General features: G+C 44.6%; 1 protein-coding gene across 7 annotated transcripts in view; it reads right to left on the reverse strand.

Moving 5' to 3' along the window:
• Positions 1–69: 69 nt before the first annotated feature.
• Positions 70–18,939, reverse strand: part of LOC133159566 (plakophilin-4-like) — a 35,295-nt gene continuing 16,425 nt past the window's right edge. For 2 of the 7 annotated variants that reach the window (XM_061286658.1, XM_061286657.1), the window contains exons 3-22: positions 16,310–16,422; positions 14,559–14,593; positions 12,514–12,707; positions 11,680–12,214; positions 11,351–11,377; positions 10,497–10,658; positions 8,349–8,556; positions 8,151–8,283; positions 7,800–8,013; positions 4,739–4,922; positions 4,192–4,309; positions 3,788–3,982; positions 3,499–3,672; positions 3,162–3,312; positions 2,711–2,903; positions 2,558–2,642; positions 2,346–2,463; positions 2,146–2,271; positions 1,621–1,685; positions 70–1,427 (exon numbers count right to left, since the gene is read on the reverse strand). In XM_061286658.1, coding sequence (XP_061142642.1) covers positions 1,182–1,427; positions 1,621–1,685; positions 2,146–2,271; positions 2,346–2,463; positions 2,558–2,642; positions 2,711–2,903; positions 3,162–3,312; positions 3,499–3,672; positions 3,788–3,982; positions 4,192–4,309; positions 4,739–4,922; positions 7,800–8,013; positions 8,151–8,283; positions 8,349–8,556; positions 10,497–10,658; positions 11,351–11,377; positions 11,680–12,214; positions 12,514–12,707; positions 14,559–14,593; positions 16,310–16,422 — 3,276 coding nt within the window. In that variant the 3' untranslated portion in view covers positions 70–1,181. Of the gene's footprint in view, positions 1,428–1,620; positions 1,686–2,145; positions 2,272–2,345; positions 2,464–2,557; positions 2,643–2,710; positions 2,904–3,161; positions 3,313–3,498; positions 3,673–3,787; positions 3,983–4,191; positions 4,310–4,738; positions 4,923–7,799; positions 8,014–8,150; positions 8,284–8,348; positions 8,557–10,496; positions 10,659–11,350; positions 11,378–11,679; positions 12,215–12,513; positions 12,708–14,558; positions 14,594–16,309; positions 16,423–16,678; positions 17,220–18,939 lie in introns of all 7 variants that reach the window. The other 5 variants (XM_061286656.1, XM_061286660.1, XM_061286655.1 and 2 more) reach the window with 5 other exon arrangements.

An 18,939-nucleotide genomic window follows, 5' to 3' on the forward strand; every position in this document is an offset into this window, starting at 1 on the left:
TTGATAAAATGGAAGTATATTTTCGCAGGATGATTGTAAATATACTCAAATAAAAAAATGGTCAGAGTGTAAAAAACAAAATTGTCCTTTTTATTATCATGTTTTCATTATGTACGTATGCCACTGTTGTCTCCACATACTTTCTTCATATTCATATATATATAATATAGCTCTAGAGATTTATTATGGCACAAGTTCATGATTTGTATAGCAGTGCAGATGAGTGTAAACCAGGCCACGTGTACTGTATTTACAAGAAAACACAACATTGTTACAACAGTAAGTACAGCTAACACTTTCATCCTTTGGTACACTCGTTCGACGCCCCCCCGCCCCCCTTCACCACCATGTTGGCTTCGGCACATACATAAACAACCTCCATCTTGACTCTTTCCCAGATCCTTACATCACATGACTCACGCCCTCGCTGCGCTACGACAAGATGTAAAAAAAAAAATCTAAAATCTAAAACAAAAGCAGGACTGTCATTCATGTCCAGTTTTGTTCCCCACGTGATTTTTTTATTTGTCTCTAAAATGGGGTACACATATACGATTCGAGAAGGATGCCGATACCAGCCACAGATGCTTAAAGCGAAAAAAAATGATAAGTCTTCCTTGCCAGTAATTGGTGCTGCTGTTTGATTAATTTTTAAATCATCGTGTGCATCACAGAGACATTTGATTAAAATGATTTGTCATGGTGTTGATTGAAGTTATTAGTACTAGTGGTGTCTGTACTCGGTATCGGTATTGGTAAGTAGTCAAAAATGCATACTGGTACCGGTTTGAAAAAAGGTGGTATGAAACATCCCTATTTACGATATTAAAAATCGTTGTGTGTGTACCCCTCTCAACTACTTTAACTAATTCCCTTCTACTGACACACATTCCAAGATTCCCTCTGCTGTTGCTCCTCTACGTTCAATGGGTTTCAAAAGTCTACACACCCCTGTCCTACTGCCAGTTTTTTGTAATGTGGAAATGTTTTTCTTTTTTCATTTGAGTTGTCCAAGCTCTCATTAATGGTGGAAAAACGTTTTGAAACGAGTTGTCACTTCATCACAACACCTACAGTAGCATTCAAACAGGGGTGTGTAGACTTTTCATACCCACTGTATGCACACACGTTCACACGAAGTCTCTTTGTTTTTTTTTTAAAGCCAAGTTCATGGTTGAGTTTCAGACCCACGAGTCTGGGGATCCGGGGTACTGCTCGGCCCGGTAAGAGGGCCTCCGCGTGCTGGCGTAAATGTCCACGTAGTTGTTGGCAGCCTTGAGCGTGTGATGCTGGCCGCCATAGTCCACGGGGGGCGCGTACGCCATGATCTCGTCCACGTAGGCGTCATCGTAGCCGTGCGGATGCTGCACGTACATCCTGTACGGGTCGTAGGTCCTCCTGCTGGGCTCGTCGATGTAGTAATAAGGCTGAGTGCAAGACACACACAGGAATTATTATTTTTTTAATTAAAAAAAGAAATAAACTTATTAAAAAAAATAAGTAATAATATATTGACAAAAGAATTCCAAAATTAATTTAAAATTCTCTGTTTGCATAAATATGATATGCTGAGCTCTGTATTGTAGAGAACATAATGGACCTGTATGTTTTTGGTCTCACCTGTGTTCTTCTGGGCTCCTCCCGCGTGGGCGACGGGTAGTAATACGACAACGGCTTTCCAGACCCTGCAATCAAAGTACAAAACATTTCAACAATTCAAATCTGCGAAAATTGAATGCCCGTCCCCACGGAGGGGAAAGCAACAGCCGGCCGGCCGGGCTGCTGCTTTCCTCTTGTTTACACAGGCCTCGGGGATCGGGACTGGCGTTGGGACGCTGTCTCGCCACTGGAATCCACAAATTCCTATTTCGACCAGGGCTCTCTTTTTTCTTGTTTTTGTTTATTCTGCCCTCCCACTCTCCTGCCAGCAAATGCGGGCTGGCAAGAGCTCTCGGCTGGCGTACAGTGCACTATTGTAACACTATTGTGTGGTCCGGTACAGACTAGCGAGTCCACTTTGGGCCTGTTGGGCTCTCAGGTGCTGCATGCTGGACTGTCAGGGAGCCAGGTGTGAGTCAAGCTTCAAGAAGCTAAAGCGGAATGAATTCAGCCATTTTGGAACAAGCTGAATGTATGGTACCTTACCTGTGTATTGGTTTTTGTTAATAGCGTTGTCTACTTGATAGTTATAAAACTGCATAGTTGACGGTGCTCTCTGGTAATCTCTCAAGGTGTGGTCGCGAATGGCAGGAGACGACATGGCACTGGCGGCTACGAGTGGAGGAAGAAGAGAGAGAGACATGAGGGCAACGTTGAGCTCCGTGTCTAAAAGAAAAAACGCCTACCAGGATAGTTGAGGGGGGACATCTGGATACTGTTGGTGTGGAGGGCGGGCTGCGACTTGAACCGGTCCCGCTCAAGTGTGGATACCGGTGTGAGGAAATGGTTTTGGGTCCATCCGTCCTATTGGGGAATACAGAGGCCGGATATTTTACGTTTGTTTGGTCAGTATCGGTACTTGCCCATCCTTAATTGATTATGAATGACACATCCTTACTTTCTTATAGATGGCACGTAGATCTCTGTACTGCCACAACGTGTTCAGGACTTGAGCAGCTGCCTTGACCACCTTCAGAGAAAACCTGCAACTCACAAAAGAACCCCAACATTCATAAGTTGTATTAGAGTAAGCTTGGCTGGGCGTACTTACCTGTCCCCTCTCCCCTTGGTGATGTTGACCAGCTTCTCGATGCCGCCCGTGTCGGCCAAGGCCTTGGCGTTCTCCATGTTCCTGCTGGTGACCTCGTGCAGGGTGCAGCAGATGGCCGCCACCGTCTCGTCCGACAGCAAGGTGGTGTTTCCTCCGGGCAGGCGGTTCACGAGGTCCCTCATGGCGTATTTCCCTGAGCGGGAGGGAGGGAGCGAGACGTGGAGTTAACACGTTGTGACGGGGCCTTATGCTCGGGATGGCGGGCAGATGCAAATTATGTCACTTCATATACATCATCGTTAATTCAACTACTTGGTTCATGGATGACTTTGGGGTTTGTTTCATGAGGAAGTTTTTCAGTGGTTCTCAAAGTGTGCAACATTGGCGCTCTCTAGTGGTAGAGTAGGGCTTTACGATGATGGCAAAAAAACGGACAAGGTGAGCCCCTTACCGATGAGCTCTTTGTTGCGGACATCCAACGCCATGTTTCTGAGCGCGGTGGCCACCGAACACACTACCCGGTCGTTGTCCATTCGCAGCAGCTCCACGAGGATGGGCAGGCCTTTCTCCTTACGCACTGCAGCCCGGATGTACGCTGCAAACTGGGGAGGGACAATGGCAAAATAGCAAAGATGAAAATTAATTTGTTGAAGTTCTGACATGCAGTGAACTTTGAGTGTTGGAGATTATTGTTATTATTATTATTATTCATTTGCGTGGATTGACAGGACATTAAAGACAGTCATGTGATTTGAAAAATGTCCTTATGTATATCCTGCCATAGCTACCTTCCAGTTGCCCGCCGACAGGTTCTGAAGCGACCCAGCGGCGCCCTCTAGTGTGGAAGGATTGGAGCTCTCAGCGAGTAGTGTCAAGTAGGGCTTCACCACGGCGGGGTGCCAAAGCATCTCGGCACCCGCAGGGGGCTTGGAGAAGCCCGGGATTGGTCCCACACCGTCCCACTGAAAAACAAAAGCGGCGTATATGGCACTCGCAAATTTGAGATTGAACCTGAACACCCCCCTCGAATGTTTTTGTGAATCATGTAAATTCTCTTCCCCATCCTGCCACACTCACAGTGTCTTCATGGGAGCTGTTTTTCTTCTTCTTCTTCTTCCTCCCCCAACAGCTGTAGCTGTTGATATCTTTGCTGGGTGACTCGCTCGCCAGGATGGCGTCTGTTTCCTGCGCATCCATCAATCCCGACGGAGGCAGCTCCAGCTCCAGACGGTACGACAAGTTCCGTAGCGTGCAGATGCAGTTCTCTACGATCTGGTGTGGAGGGAACGCAGAGACATTTTGCTTAAGAGATGACAAACCATTGCTATATACTGTAAACAAATAGACAATAATTGCTCGGCTGGTCAGGCAGTTAAAAGGTTCCAACCAATACACAGCTTCTTCTTTTTCCCCCTAACATGTTTTCCTCTTAGCATAACGATTACGTATGTATGTGTTTGAGTGTGTTGTCTTGTGTGTACCTTGCTGTCAAAGTCCGAAGTGTTGACACAGGCTTTGATGACGTAGAGCAGTGAGTCAACCAAACCCTCACAGGTGCGCATCTGCTTTCGGGCCTCCTCGCCAGCTGAGCTCAAGTTCCTGTTTGAAGAGCACACACACACACACGTACAAGTCATGCGTATGTGTAAACATACCGACTGACAGATGAGTGCGTGTCTGCTCCACTTGTGTAATCATTCCTGCACACCATCTATTATGGATGAAACCCGCGTGTGGTCCGACCGACTGATTGAAAACATTCCATCTAGCCTCGAGTACACACAGACGACAATAGAAGAGCGAAAATGTCCATTTACAACACGAGATAAAATGTTGATGGCTTTAAGAGTAAAATATAGTCATCGTAGATTGGTTGTTCTCTGCAGAGGATAAAGAATATATGTCAGTGAGTGTTGTTATATTGTCAATCCGTACAACACTTATAGTGTAGTTTTTCCATCTCCACTTCCACTAGTTGTCCACATGGGGGTGCTAGTGCGCCAAGCGTATGCATCAGGTGGTTCCTACCTCAAACAACCCGTTGTGTTCTTCAGAACCAGCGACGAGTGAAATTTGAGCTTGTGGTCCTCCTCGAAGGTGGAGCTGCTCCATCCCGAGTGGGGGATGATCACAGTGTTGGTCAGGGTGGCCAAGGCGTCGCGGATAATTGTCATCTTGACGGCGTCGCACGACGACAGGTTCCATAGCACCCCTGCGGAGACGCCGCACGCAAACTCGGTCAAGCCGGCGGGGACAACTGAGAGACGCGAGCTTTCAGGATGCGACGAGGGTGCTTAGGGGAAAAGGCCTGACAATTTGGGCTTTTAATAGCTGTGTGACGGAGACCTTAAGTGGAAATTCTTAAGCCATTTTTTTTTATTGTTTGTATTATAATCCAGCAGTGCTTGTCCACCCACCAAGTGTGAAATTAAACAACAATCTTTAGTGGTCTTTTTCTGAAAATCCCACTAATCAAGCTTTTTGCTAGTTTTATGTAATCGTGAGGGCTGCACAAATAGCAGGACGCCTTGTTGCGTGAACTGATGAAGCCTTCTCAATTGAGAGGTGAAATGTCTTCTCAGACATCTAACATAGTTTCATCAATTTAGTATGTCCCCTCGAGGGTGTTATAAAAACAGAGATGGCCCCTGGTAGCAAAAAGGTTGCCCTCCCTCTGCCTTATATTAGACATTCACATCCATCTTCCACATCACAGCGGAATACCTTCAGGGAGGATAAAAAAAAAAAAGGAAAACAGGCAACAAAGGGCATTGCTCCAGCATATGAAATGAAACATAAATAATGTAAGTCTTTCAAAAATGCTGGCCTCTTTCCACTCAATTCAAATGTCCTATTTTTTGGTAGCCACTGTTGGTGGTTCACAATCCTTGGCAGCCTTTGATGCTGCATCTGTCAAGGATTAGCCCTTTTGTAGCATGTCCCTCTAATTAGCTGCCTCTCGCTGCCAGGCATGCGCTGCAGCACAGCCTGACTTCTGTGGCGCAAGCATAACATTAGAAAGGGCGCGCCTAGCAAATAAACAGCGGACAACGATTGCATAACAATGTGACAAAGCTCAACGGAATAATCAGCCTGACTGAAATCCAATAATTAGCATGTCATCGTGTCCCATTGGAGATTTTTAGGATAAATTTATCTACTGTATGCTAATTTCCGTTTAATTTCACATTAGCATAATGTAATGCTAAACGGAAAACGTTAAGTGCTAATAATTAGCACTAACGCTATCTACTAGCTTCTAGAAAATCCTCCACATTGTTTATATCCACTTATTTCATAGTACACCATGTCCTCTTTAATTAAGTCGATGACAAATATAATATTCGATAATGTGGCTTGCCCCAGAGCTCATTCACACAAACACACACAGTCGGAAGCGATGTGCGTGCCAACAAATATGCCAATCGGAAGAGATTTGAATCCATTCAAAGCCTGAAGTACATGTGGAGGATTTCATCATTTCAGTTTGACGACACACATCAAACACAACGTTCTTGCATGTTGACAGCATCCCTAAAGCACACAATGCTGTCAGAAATGAAGTATGGCCATAAATCACCCGTGACCGTTCCAAAATGTCCTCTGTGGCGGCGGCTTGACCCCATTTCGGGACGTGTGTGTTTACCTGAGGTCAATATTATGACGCTCGAGGGGGCAAAGGGAAGGAGAATTAAGAGGCATGAACCAAAACAACTTCAAAGTGGCTAGCTAGCGCTTTTCTATTGTTTTGCCTGTCGGCCACAAAAAAAGCAAGCGAGAAGCTTATTTGGGTATTCATTTGTTGACTTGTTTCCGTTTACCGACAGTTGGCTCGCGCTTGCTTTTGGATTAGGCTTCTTTATAAAAACAGAAGAAAAAAAAAAAAGAGCCATGCCTTGAGCATTCTGGGAGCGACGCCACAACTTTTTATCTTGAGACACAGACAATATTTTTACGTCTGGCGTTAGCGAGTGAGTTTTTTTGGCAGGTCGGGGATGATACACGGTTGAAAGCGAGTGTAAATGTCAACATTCAAGATAATTCCATTGTTTTCATCTGCAGCATAGGTGACATAAATCTCCAGAAATTTCTTCAAACGTATTTTAAAGGCATATTCCTTAAAAAATCTTTCAACTTTTGAATCCAGTGGACCTGCCTAAAGCGTCTTAAGTTTTAGGAGAGTCAACCAGAGTTTTTAAGTGGCAGTTTCCGGCCGCTGATAACGTTTGTCAGAGCTGTGATGTTTGAGCCTGTGTTGTCAAGAGTCTGAGAGCGAGTTATATCAACAGCTGCAGGGTGAGGCAGCAGGTAAACATTTTGTGTCGGACAACATGACCCCTGACCTGGAGCAGGGGGGCCACCTGTTGCTAATGTAGCATAATTAGCACCTGGACTTCTCAAAGGGAGCCGCGGAGGAGTGTCGGGGAACTTGTTTTGAATACGCTTGACCCTTGACGGTGGTGGAAAACACAGAGGTTGTCTAAAACGAGATATCGCTTTTTTAAAGTGCGACATTATCACAGTAGCCATTGCGGCGCTTCGGGAATGTATTTTTGCTGAAGCGAAGTAGAGAGGTGTTTTGTTTCGCATGTCAACCCCCGCCAAGAAAATATACTACACTACTGTGATAGTCTGTTCTTTTTTTTAAGAAAAAAAGTAACCATTGGACCTGTAACCTGAAACAGTTGGAGTTTGCGCTGAAGCTGACTAAAAACAGCTGAATCAACCACCTGGGAGCCAAACGGCTTGCTTGGCCCGTTTGTTTGTGCGCCGCCCTGATCCCAAACATGTTTGCTGATGACAAACAAAAGCGCAATCAAGTGCTGTGTCGTGTTTGCCTTCAAGGAAGAAACTACAAGACGTGTGTCTTCATAATAAGAAATTCTGATTAAAATAATTGTTTCAATAAAAGTGTGACAATCATATTGTTAAAACATGTTTACTGACTGACACTGTGTGTATTTTGACAGACACCAAGTCAGGTATCTTGCTATTAAGGCACCCGAAAAACGATGACTGAAGATCCTGAAATCAGCTCGCAATCAGTCCCGCAAGCAGTATCGAATCAGAAAACAAAGCCGAGACTCACCCGTGACGAGCTCCCGCACCTCGGCGTCGACACTCTTCCTCAGCAGTCGCAGCAGAGCCGGGATGCCCCCCGCATTCCTCAGTGCGATCTTGTTTTCATCCATCACTTTTCCATATACAATGTTCCTCAGAGCTCCGCAGGAGTTGCGCTGGACCTCCAGTACTTTGTGGTCCAGAAGATCCACCAGGTGCTTGACGCCGCCGAGCCGACAAACCTGCAAGGAGTCGGTGAGAATCCTGTTTGCTAGCCACATGTCTCGTCTGTAATCAAACACAGTGGAGCTCAGCTTCTGGTTAGCATATGTTTTTTGTTTTGCTGGCCAGGATCGACTTAACAGTATGGGACAAGTACCTCGGCTTTAATTCGATTATCACCGAAGCAGAGGTGCTGAAGGTAGGCGGCTGCGTTGGCCTGCACCGAGGGGAAGTGGTGCTGCAGCATGTGGATCACCTCGGTCAGCTCCGGGTCTCGCCACGCAAACTCCCTACAAATACCCACGGGAGTGATGCGGAACGTTTGCAACCAATCAGAAGCAGGAGAAGAACCTACCTGGGGTCTTTCTGGATGCTGTCTATGGAGGGCGAGCGGGTGGGATCGTCCAGGACGCCGCCCTGTCGACTATAATTGGAATCGCACGGCCGGTACTGCGCCGAGCGATACGGATCGGCGTAGGTGGCGGAGGGGTGAAGAGCCAAGTCGTTTCTTTGGTAGGTCATGGCGCTGCGCTGACTGGATGTCCGCTGGAGACTCCCCACGCCTGAGGCCAAAAGAGCAAAGCCCTCAGAAATGAAATCCAAACACGCTGCGCACACAAACAGACAAATCCAGGTGAGATTGGCTGCGTTAGAAGATTTGGGTTGGACGAGCCGAGACTACAAAAGGCGCCGACGCGGCGGAATCTCAAATCTGCAACCGATTGATGTCACGGATAAAACTGAGGCTCCCGTGGTTTGGCAAAGACGTGACTCCTCTTCTTCAAAAGGGCCGCTTGCTCCTCGCTTTGTTTTAACAAGATTGCGTTTAGCCGGGAGCGCTTCGAGCGCTTTGGGGAAAAACAAAAAAACAACCTCCGTGATGATCCGCAAATCCTCTCCTCTGCTCCTTCCCGCTTGGCCGTGCCACCGTATGCTTAGAAGCTAATCTTGCCAAACGCAGCAGAGTGGCAACGTTAAGCCGAGACCTGCCCGAAATAGCTAGATACCCACTTGCAAAGAAGGGAGTGTCTTACGACCTGCAGAGTGGACGCTAACGCCTACGGATAATTTTCCTCCCTGACACCCGAACTCATTTCATTCCCTGAAAATGATACAATGACCTCATCTTTTTAAATACAATGGCTCACGACTATCAAAAACAAACTCGCATGACTTCTGTGACGCGTCCATCCTATCTGACAATTTCCTCCCCTCCTTCCTAGCAGAAGGCGACATGTCAGCGTGAGTTGCTGTTCCCAAAACACAATTTCCTCGCACGGCTGCTCCTGCGCAAGGCCAATATGCTGGAATGATTAGTATAAACAGTGTACCCTAAATGCAATCTCAGCCTCACTATTTTGATTTAAAATCACATTTATTTTTCAGTCGAGGATCAATATCTTTTAAAAGTGCCCATTTGCACAGAGGAGGAACACAGAGCGAATCACCAGCGTATAAATCATAAAAATAAGTAAGAAAAAAATGAACTGGGGGCAAGGAAATAACGCCTTAAAATGAAAACTTCCTAGTAAAAAAGTGAATTCAAGTGATTATTTAAAATATCCATCAACAACAAAATGAAATAAAAGTATTCTTTTTAAACAAACAAACAAAAAATTTCAGTTATGGCAGATAAAAATCACAATCCATAAATCTGAATTAAAAAGCTTATGGATGAAATAAATCATATTTTTGCTGTAAGTTATACTTTCTTCATTTTCATAACTAAAATTACCCTTGTGGCCGAGCCCTTTAAAGAAAAACTCGAAAAACCAGGCTCACAAAGACTGTCAATGGTCCTCGTCTCGCACTTGCAACCCCGTTGCGTTTTGTCAATATACATCGCAGGCTGCAACAAATTACGGCAGCCCATCAGTGGGGCTTCTTCGCACCTATCAATAGCTATTATCGGAGACGGATCGGTCGTGATCACATCTTCAATGTGCCGAGGAGGCGACGGCACCGGGTGGAGGTGCTGCATGCATGGACAGCGAGAAGGCTCAGAGCACCCCGAGCCATATATTTATTTATGCATTTATTTTGAAATTTTTATTTAAAAAAAATATAATTTCAACCAGCACACCCGCGACCCCCGTGGGGACTAAGCGGTTCAGAAAATGGATGGATGGATGGATGAATATTTTATCATTTCTTTTATTTATTTGATTTTTAATTTGAATATTTATGTATTTATTCAGTCATTCACTTTTAATATTCCAAATTGTGTCTCAAGGCACCACGCTATCTTCTGGAACAGCCACTAAAAATGAGGTAACGGGCGCCTTTATGCTAGCGTGCCATAACAATAATACCCGCCTGGGGTGTCACAGCCAAGCCTTTTGCGTCCTACGCCGGTGGGAGCAAAGGCAAAAAAGAAAATAGACGGGCAAGGGACAAAAATAATGAAAGACCCATTTGTGGTGCTAAAGGCCAGACCCGCTGTCATATTGTGATCCGGTGACACCAGTGCTAAAAGAATCCTCGTAATTTGTGTGTATCACACCTGAGGCGCTCCTGCAGATGCTGCCCTGTTGCGTGTGGGCTGAGCTGAGGTACAACGGGGTCTGGTACATGCGGTCCTCAAAGATGGGCGCAATGCGGCGTCCTGGGGAAATACTGGACCTCAAGTCCGGGCCCAACTGACTGGCGTATGTGTTCCGCATGCCTGCAAAGACAAGAGAATGGCTATTAGAGCGACTGAAGGAGAAGGACGTGCTTCCCCTGACAAATCTGAAGACCCTTCGGTGCCTTCTACACTAGAACCAAGCCCGTCTGAACCTAATTCAAGGAGAAGCACTGCGCTGAGGTCCAAGTCCACCGTAAAAGCATTTTTCCACCTTCCTCAGTAGCAGAAGATGGAAAATGCCAGGTGGAGGGGTGTCGTAAGAACAAGCCAAAGCATCTCTTGCATCAATAGTGACAGGAAACCACCAAGTGAGAGAAACAAAGACTGCCGACACGGTCGTCCGCTTGAGCTGAGTCAAGTGATTGTGAAAAGTTAAAGGCAAAGTGAGGAAGTGTGAGGTCCCAGCGCACTCCATCTCCATTTGTCAAATGGTTGAGCAGCCACTGACAAGAACGGCTATAGCCAAAATGCGTCAGGCAGCGCTGGTGAACGTAATCCGGGCTTAATAGCGGAACCTGGACATTAGAAGTAAATACTCCCCTTGCGGCCCAAAATGATGATGACATCGCAACCACTCGCGAGTTGCAGTCAAAAGTGAAGAAATGGAGCTGGGGAATGGGACGCGGCCACAAAGGACAACCATGCACGCATGCGGCCACTGCAGCAGACACACAACACATACACAACACACACACACACAGAAAGCAGGACGGGGAAGAAAAAATGTTCACCTTGAATGTCATCATCCACCAGAGCATCTGAAGATATCCCCAGGCAGCATAAAGTCAAGTGCAGAGTCAGCATGAGGATTGCATCAGGGCTTGTTTTACAGCGATAACTATAGCTTTCCTATTTATCTATTTTTTTGTCAAAAAGTCTTATCAAACCGGACAAAATGGGAGTAACAATGAAGGACAATGGGAATGTATTTTTCATCTTGAATACCATTGTTATAAATTGTTTGACAGCCATATTTGGTACACCTTGACTTGATAAGCAAACAAAACTAGCATCTACATATGCTAAAACCTTGATGTAAAAGTTTGCATGCGCCAGTTACCTGCAAGGTTGTCAGGCCGCGCCCTCCTCTCGTAAATGTCGTACGCCTGCGACCGGTAGGCGTCGGCGCCATGGATGATGGAGCGAGGCAGAGTGGAGCTGTAGTGCTGCGGGACGGCCACCATGCTTGTTCGCACAGGAGACGAGTGAGCGGGCTGCTTGTCCGTCAGGGTCAAAGGCGACCCCATGCGGCCCGAGGACGAGCCCAACGAGGCCTGGAAGGGCGAGGTGGTGCGGCTGGTGCTGCCCTGCCGCGAGTTGGCGGAGCCCACCCGTCGCAGCGCGGCGGGGGAGCTTTTCTTGGCGGTGAGCGGTGAGCCGCCAGCGCTCATGGTGCGCTGGGCGGGGGAGGGCAAGGTGGTGGAGAAGATACAGGAAAGGGGTTTGGGTTCGGTGATGACGGGCGAGCCGTAGGCGCGCAACGAGCCGTGGGAGGGCGACGTGCTGCTGACTCGGGGCGGGGAGTGAGAGCGAGAAGGCACTGAGCTGACTCTTCGTATCGCACGGCCGGGCACTGCCCCGCCAACTGATGGCACCTCAAGCGCAACAACAAAACACATTTGTCATTCGGAGGGCTGAACTCAAATTTAAATTGCACAAACATTAATTTTTTATACTTAACTCATTCACTGTAACCCAGTTAAAAAGGATCTTTGACGACTATATCAGTCATTGGTAGTGAATGAGTTAATCGGCTAAAACCATTTTTCAGGAAATTAGATGCAATTGATCTTAGCTTTTTTAATGTACATATATATGACCCAGTAGAAAGAAGGACAACGAATTTGGAGTGGCGTGTTGCTGGTTGCAAACCAGAGTTTGGAGTCTCAGGTACCTGTGTTGAGGTCTGCCCCTCCGCCCTGGCCATCTTGACGGGGGTGCTCGTGCCGGCGCCGGGGAAGGAGTGCTGCATCCTCAGCTCTGATTTGACCACATCCTGGTTGCCGTGGTAGCCGCTGCTGGCATCCTGGTAGCCGCTATCTGAGTACGAATTCATCTGGGCGGAGCTACGCGAGTTTCCCGTTGACCCTGAAAGTACGACGGATTCTTAGGTAATGGCTGTGACCTTTACCTGTAGAAGAGTGCCTAATGACATATGTCCTAGCAGGAGGATGGAAATGACTTCAATAATGTGTCATTTTCACATAATTAAATCAATTACAGTAAAAATATAGCCCAGTGAGTTTAGTTTGGAGAAAATGATTTTGTTTGAAATTGTGGCAGATGCTAACATTACCTATGGAGCATATGGGGACTTTATTACCTGCCCCCCAACCTCACCTCATTAAATTCCTTCAACATTAAGGTGATAATCATGCACAGTTCAGGTTATGTATGTATTTTACGGCTCTGTGCATTTTATGATGCACTTTAAATATTGCCCTCCTTATTATTCCGCTCACATGCATACAGTATACACCAAAGGCCAATATGGTTTGCCCATAAACACCAATCATCACTGTGACAATAACGAGAGGGGCGCCACCAGCAGAATATTGCAAATGTCACTTTTTTCTTCAGTAGTTGTTTTGAGGTCGGTGGAGTCGCCGGCGATTAGCTCATTTGCTAGCTTGGTAGTTGTTAGTAGCAAGTTTGTCCAGTTGTGTCCTGCAATTGACTAGCGGTGACAGTAAAATTTTAATTTAAAAACTAACTAACTTAAAATAATTTAAAAACAATCTTTACCATTTGATGGCTAGCATTTTAAAAACTAGCATGTTAGCTTAATGGAAGACTAATATCCCCGCGTGTCAGTCTCTTAAGTATGTGCGATCGATTGACTGACGACCAGTCCAAGGTGTTCGCTGTCTCTAACTTGAAATTGAAAAAAAAAAATCATTCAGCTGTGCTTCTGGTTTGAATTTCTTCCATATTCCGAAACGTCAACCGCCCGAGAGGTCATGTTTCAAAATTGACATTGAGGCTTTCATTGTTGATGTGACAGGGGGGGTTATTCTCTTGTCTTAGTCCACATGAGGTATGACTGCATTGACATTTCTGGCAGCCGAGGGCCAGTTTCCACGGTAACGCTGCCGTCTCAAACGCCATACAGTGACTCCCGAGGCCGATAAGCCTCGAGGGAAGTCGGCGTGCTCGGAGGGACTCGTGTTCACGCCGCGCTGCGTTTTGACGGCAACAAGTGCGTTATCGCCTCGGATGCTCGTTCATCATCCACACCACAATGAGCGATCAATAGCGAACGTAATAGCCATTACTGCTTTTACGTTCCCCCACCGAAAATCAAACAAGCAAACGTTTCCCAGGCACAAGTAAAATCCCCAAGGGCAAAATCGAAATAAGATGAATGACGATTGCTCATGTTGGCAATTAATAAGCCATGAAATGCACTGGGAATAATTCATTACCAACTACTTTGTCTCCAAGAAGCTTTTGAGGACGTGAGGCAAACAAATAGAAGCTTTTGAAGAAATCTTAGAACTGGAGGCTCAGAGGAGATAAAAAGAAGAAAAACGCCCAGGGCTGCTAATTATGTAAGCTCAGTCATCTTAACAAAGAAAATTGTAAACATTACAAAGGGCGGCCATTATGTTCTCCTTTATGTCATTAACATACATGAGCGGCAGAATACATGCGCAAATAAGCCTGAAGGGAGAGAAACGGGAAATTTTGGTTGCTGTGAAAATGAATATTGAAGATGTGGTGGTACTCAAAGTGTGGTACTCAAAATGTAAAATTAAAGGTTGAAAATATGCATTATGTTTATTTGCCATTCAATTATATTGAACTTTAAAGTACGAAACATTTGCAGTCAGGGTCTTTGAATGATGGGTTTTGCGGTGGTTCTTAAAAGACACAATTGGGGATGGACTTAATACAAAATGCCAGTTTCATAAACATAATAAGCAATTTCCAACCTACCGGCAGTTCTCCAAGGCAGCGACTTCTCAGATGAGCTACGAGGGGAGCAGAGGAAATGAAAAAGTGAATATAGGCTCAGTGACAGTGATGCGTTGTTTACCGAGTACATTTTTCATCGGGCTATCAGGACGGGGCCGCAGATGGTAATCGTTGTCTTCGGGGCAACAACGAGCCGAGTCATTCGATATCTCGCTTACAAAAGTCCACTTCTGTCACCTTTTTGTTCATCTAGCCGTAAAGGTGCCTCTTGGGCGAGGGATGCTCATTTGTTAAACAGCTTGACAACAACAGCAATATCATAAAAAGCCAATCTTTCATTCATTGCATATTTTTTCAATGAATAAGCCAATTAATTGAATTTCAAGATTCTGCATAATATCGGATTTGGCGTCAGCCACAAAAATCAATAGTAGTAAAAATATATTAATAAATAAATAAATAAATAAATAAATAAATAAATAAATAAATAAATAAATAAATAAATATATAAAAATGTATAATAATAATAATAATAAGAGTAATAATCCAGCATTTGATGTATTCTAATAAAATTCTGGTGTTCTACAAAAAGCAGAGCCACAAAAAAAAATAGGCAGGTTTCCAAGCTATATGAGCGCAATAGCAGAAAACCAAAATAAGGGAATAATAGCCACTCTATCTTTTAGAAAAAAAACTCGGGGCGCAGAATGAAAGCACTTGGCTTTGTCTGAGGACTTTCCATGATGTGGAAGAGGAACTAAATGTTACAATCAAGGACCTGTCGTTAGGACGACCCTATACTGTTCTATAATGAGTTTTAAGAGGCACGACTCGCAGGATGTTAATGGCCACATGCAGGCAATTAAAAGGATTTAGCGAGACGAGACGTGCTCCAGTGACCTATGGAAGCAAGACGGTTGATGACAAGAAACCGTGCTTGCTGAATGCTAACGCCAGGCTTGAATTTAAAATGTTGCCAAGCAAAACTACACTTTGGGAAATCCATCTACGGCGCTCCGTGTGTACATATGGAGGTTTGCTGATAGCTCTAAGTGAAGCTCCAATGTGCATCCTAATCTCTACTGTCAGCCCGCTGAACTACTGAGCTCCCCAGCGGGACCTGAAAAAGTTCATCTCCAATTGCACATAAATGCCCAATGACAACCGTTTCATTTGTCGGTGTCGGGCGCTTAAAGGGGGTGCTCAGATCTTCTTGTTGCCAAAAAGTGGACGTAATGATTTACAACTGTACCAAAACTTTTGTTCCGCACTTGTTCTGAAACAAGGCGTGACGAGAGAACAAATCCCCACAACAAACCCGTCCACACTGCCGCGATAAGCAAATAACATTCCACCGCACAACACAACCCTGACTCGGCGTTTTCACAACAAACATGGTTGTATTTAGCTCCAATGTATTGTCTTGCAGCCTTCAGCTACTCTCCACATTTTACTTGGCTGACTAATAAATAACTTGAAACAACCTCACACCTATTTATGACGAATTAAAAAAATACCAGAACATGGTATCGTTTCATGGTATCGCGGTACTTTTATTGTCTACTGGAACAAGGCAGACACTTCAGAATCAAAGGGAAGGATTTAAAAATAAATAAATAAATAAATAAATAAATAAATAAATAAATAAATAAATAAATAAATAAATAAATAAATAAATAAATAAATAAATAAATAAATAAATAAATAAATAAATAAATGGTGTGTGTTTAGTTGGAGTGGGGCTGTTTGTGTGTGCTGAATCGTTTCATTACCTGCTGCTTCCAGCACCCGGAGAATCCGCCCCGAGTCTGCATCTTTCCAGCTGATTGGCCACAATCTGCCGCTCAACCTCCAGCTCCCGCGTTAGCCGCTCAAACTGGAGCTCCTGTGCATGCATGGCAACAAAGAAAGATGTGTGTGTGGGGAGAGTTGGTCAGACGTGATTATCTGAGTAAGCGTTACATGTGTCTATTGACGGATCTAAATCAATAGCTTCTTTTAGACATAACATGACTTAATAGAAGACAGGCAACAAAATGCTGACAATGCAAATCAGAATCCACTGGAAGATACCTAACAAGTAAGTTCACACAAACCGTTTTTTGACATTAAAAAAAAAAGTGACAGGACTGAAGAAGAACCTTCAAGATGATCTTTTGGAGACACCCGATGATCAGGGCTTTGCAGACTTGGATTGAAAGCGAGGACAGCCACACACCCATAAGCACCTCTTGCCTGCATGACATTTGGCCTCGATGGTTCGGTTGCCATGGCAGCCGCATAGAACTCGGCATTTGTGTAATTACCGATCATCATTAAGGATTCCACTTTTCCAGTTTTACGGGACAGCAAATACCACTTTGCCGGATTCCCCGCGCTTCATTAAGAGCATTTTTCTGGCCACTCTCACCATGACTGGATTATCAGACCTCTCATCATTCCAACCAACCAGCACTTGTGCTGTAAAGAGACTTGGGAAGGTCATTCGATTATGCTTTGGGCTAAACTACTTTTCCACACTTACTTTCCAGTGTTCTTTGGGTGCCTTGAAAAACAAAAATGAAGACCCTGCCCCCACGGACTGCTCCGAGGCTCTCCGAGGCTCTTATCTCCATCACCTCAGTAGATAAGGAGACTCAGGCTGCAGGCTGTGCTTGCTCCACAGTCACAGCTTCCTGGAGGCTTGAGGGACGGGGGGTGGGGGGTCATGAGCTGCACTTTAGCATTGCAAAGGCACTATGACAAGATCAGTCATGTGACCACTAGACTCCTTACTCCTTGTAGCTTTTATAGCTATAATCCGGCAGATTTACATTTGTTTTTATACTGATGTTCATTAATGTCCATTGCCCCAAAATGGAAAAATAAATATAAATAAATAAATATAAATACACATAAATAAATATAAATAAATTGATAGATAAATAAATAAATTAAAATCTGTGCGGAACTCTAACTAAAATTTATATCTAGCTACACATTATTTAGTTTTGTGTCATTAAATGTGATGCTAATTTAGTGTCAGGACATAGAAACAGCAGCTACCTAAAAAGCAACATGGATGAAAATGAATTATAGCTGATTTATGTAATGCTTTCGAGGGATAAATCAATTCCATATTTAAGCCTCTCAGTCATGATGATTTCTTTTTAAGAATCAAGCGAATTAATTTCCGCTTAAACTGTTCCTTTGGCTGCAAGCTAGTTTTATAACTACAGAGTAGGCAAAAATGAACCTTGGCCAAATAAAACAGGGACACAGAGAAGTTGCAAATTCCAATCTGTAGTAATCACTTGCATTACAAGCGTAGCCGGAGGAGTCATTAAACAAATGCAATGCTTACTTAACAAGAGCCTCAGTTGGCCTCAAGCTTCCATTGGAAGAAGATTGCACAAACAAGCCAGCTGTCCTGTACCAACATGGCCTTCTCCACGCCTTTATTGGCCAGATTTGCTCGTTCTACTCGAGCTGATTCAGATCCTGTACCCCCTCCCTCAAATAAACAGATGACGGCACGGCAGCTAAGCCACGCGACAGCCACGCTTGATCATCATGGCTGCTGCGTGAAATGCCTCCAGCGCCTTCTTGTGACTGCTGATTCAGCACACTGAAAAGGTCTCTGCAACCTTAAATGTCTTACAACAACAAAAAAAAAGATTGGAGTAAATTCTGATTCAAATTCTAAACAACTGTGCGAGACATTTCACGCGGCGGTCACGGGGGTCGATGGAGAGAGCTACAGTCGCAGATAAAAAGGAGCCTGAGGGGAGGAAATTGCTTTTGTGTCAATAAATGCCTCCCAGCTTTTATCATGACAAGAAGCGGAAAAGAAGAAAAATCGATGACATGCTACAATTGAGCACATGAATCCACTGTTATCATCAAAGCCTTTATTAAGTGTGTACAAGTGGTTTGAAGAACAGTGCTTCCTTGATGTGATAATCGGTATAGCTGTACTTGACTGTCCCCTGGTGGCCAAGGCGCACAGATAAGGTGGAGCAGCACAATGTTTATTGAAGCAAAAAATAAAAATCTTGTCAAAGTTAATTAATTTCTTAACATTCAATTTGATGATATTATTACTGTATGTTTTTATAAAAAAATGTCTAACTATTTTTCTTTTTATAAATTAAAAGCAGCACTATTTCCCTTTTTCTCAAAAGACCCCATGTCGGGGAGGCTAAAAAATTTTGTGTTTGCTGAACTGAATACATTCTGAATTCTTTATCTTTGGCAAACCGAAATGTCAAACGATTTTTTTTCTCCATCTTTCCTGAAAATGCGGGTCGAATTCTAAACGATACATCTCTTAGTCCGCAGCAACACACGAAAACTAAAAGCAAGTGAACAAGTTCAACCGACTCCCACTCACCTGTTTTCCAAAATGTCTTTCTAGTCCTGC

Source organism: Syngnathus typhle, linkage group LG9 (genome assembly GCF_033458585.1).
Source record: "Syngnathus typhle isolate RoL2023-S1 ecotype Sweden linkage group LG9, RoL_Styp_1.0, whole genome shotgun sequence".
Classification (NCBI taxonomy): domain Eukaryota; kingdom Metazoa; phylum Chordata; class Actinopteri; order Syngnathiformes; family Syngnathidae; genus Syngnathus; species Syngnathus typhle.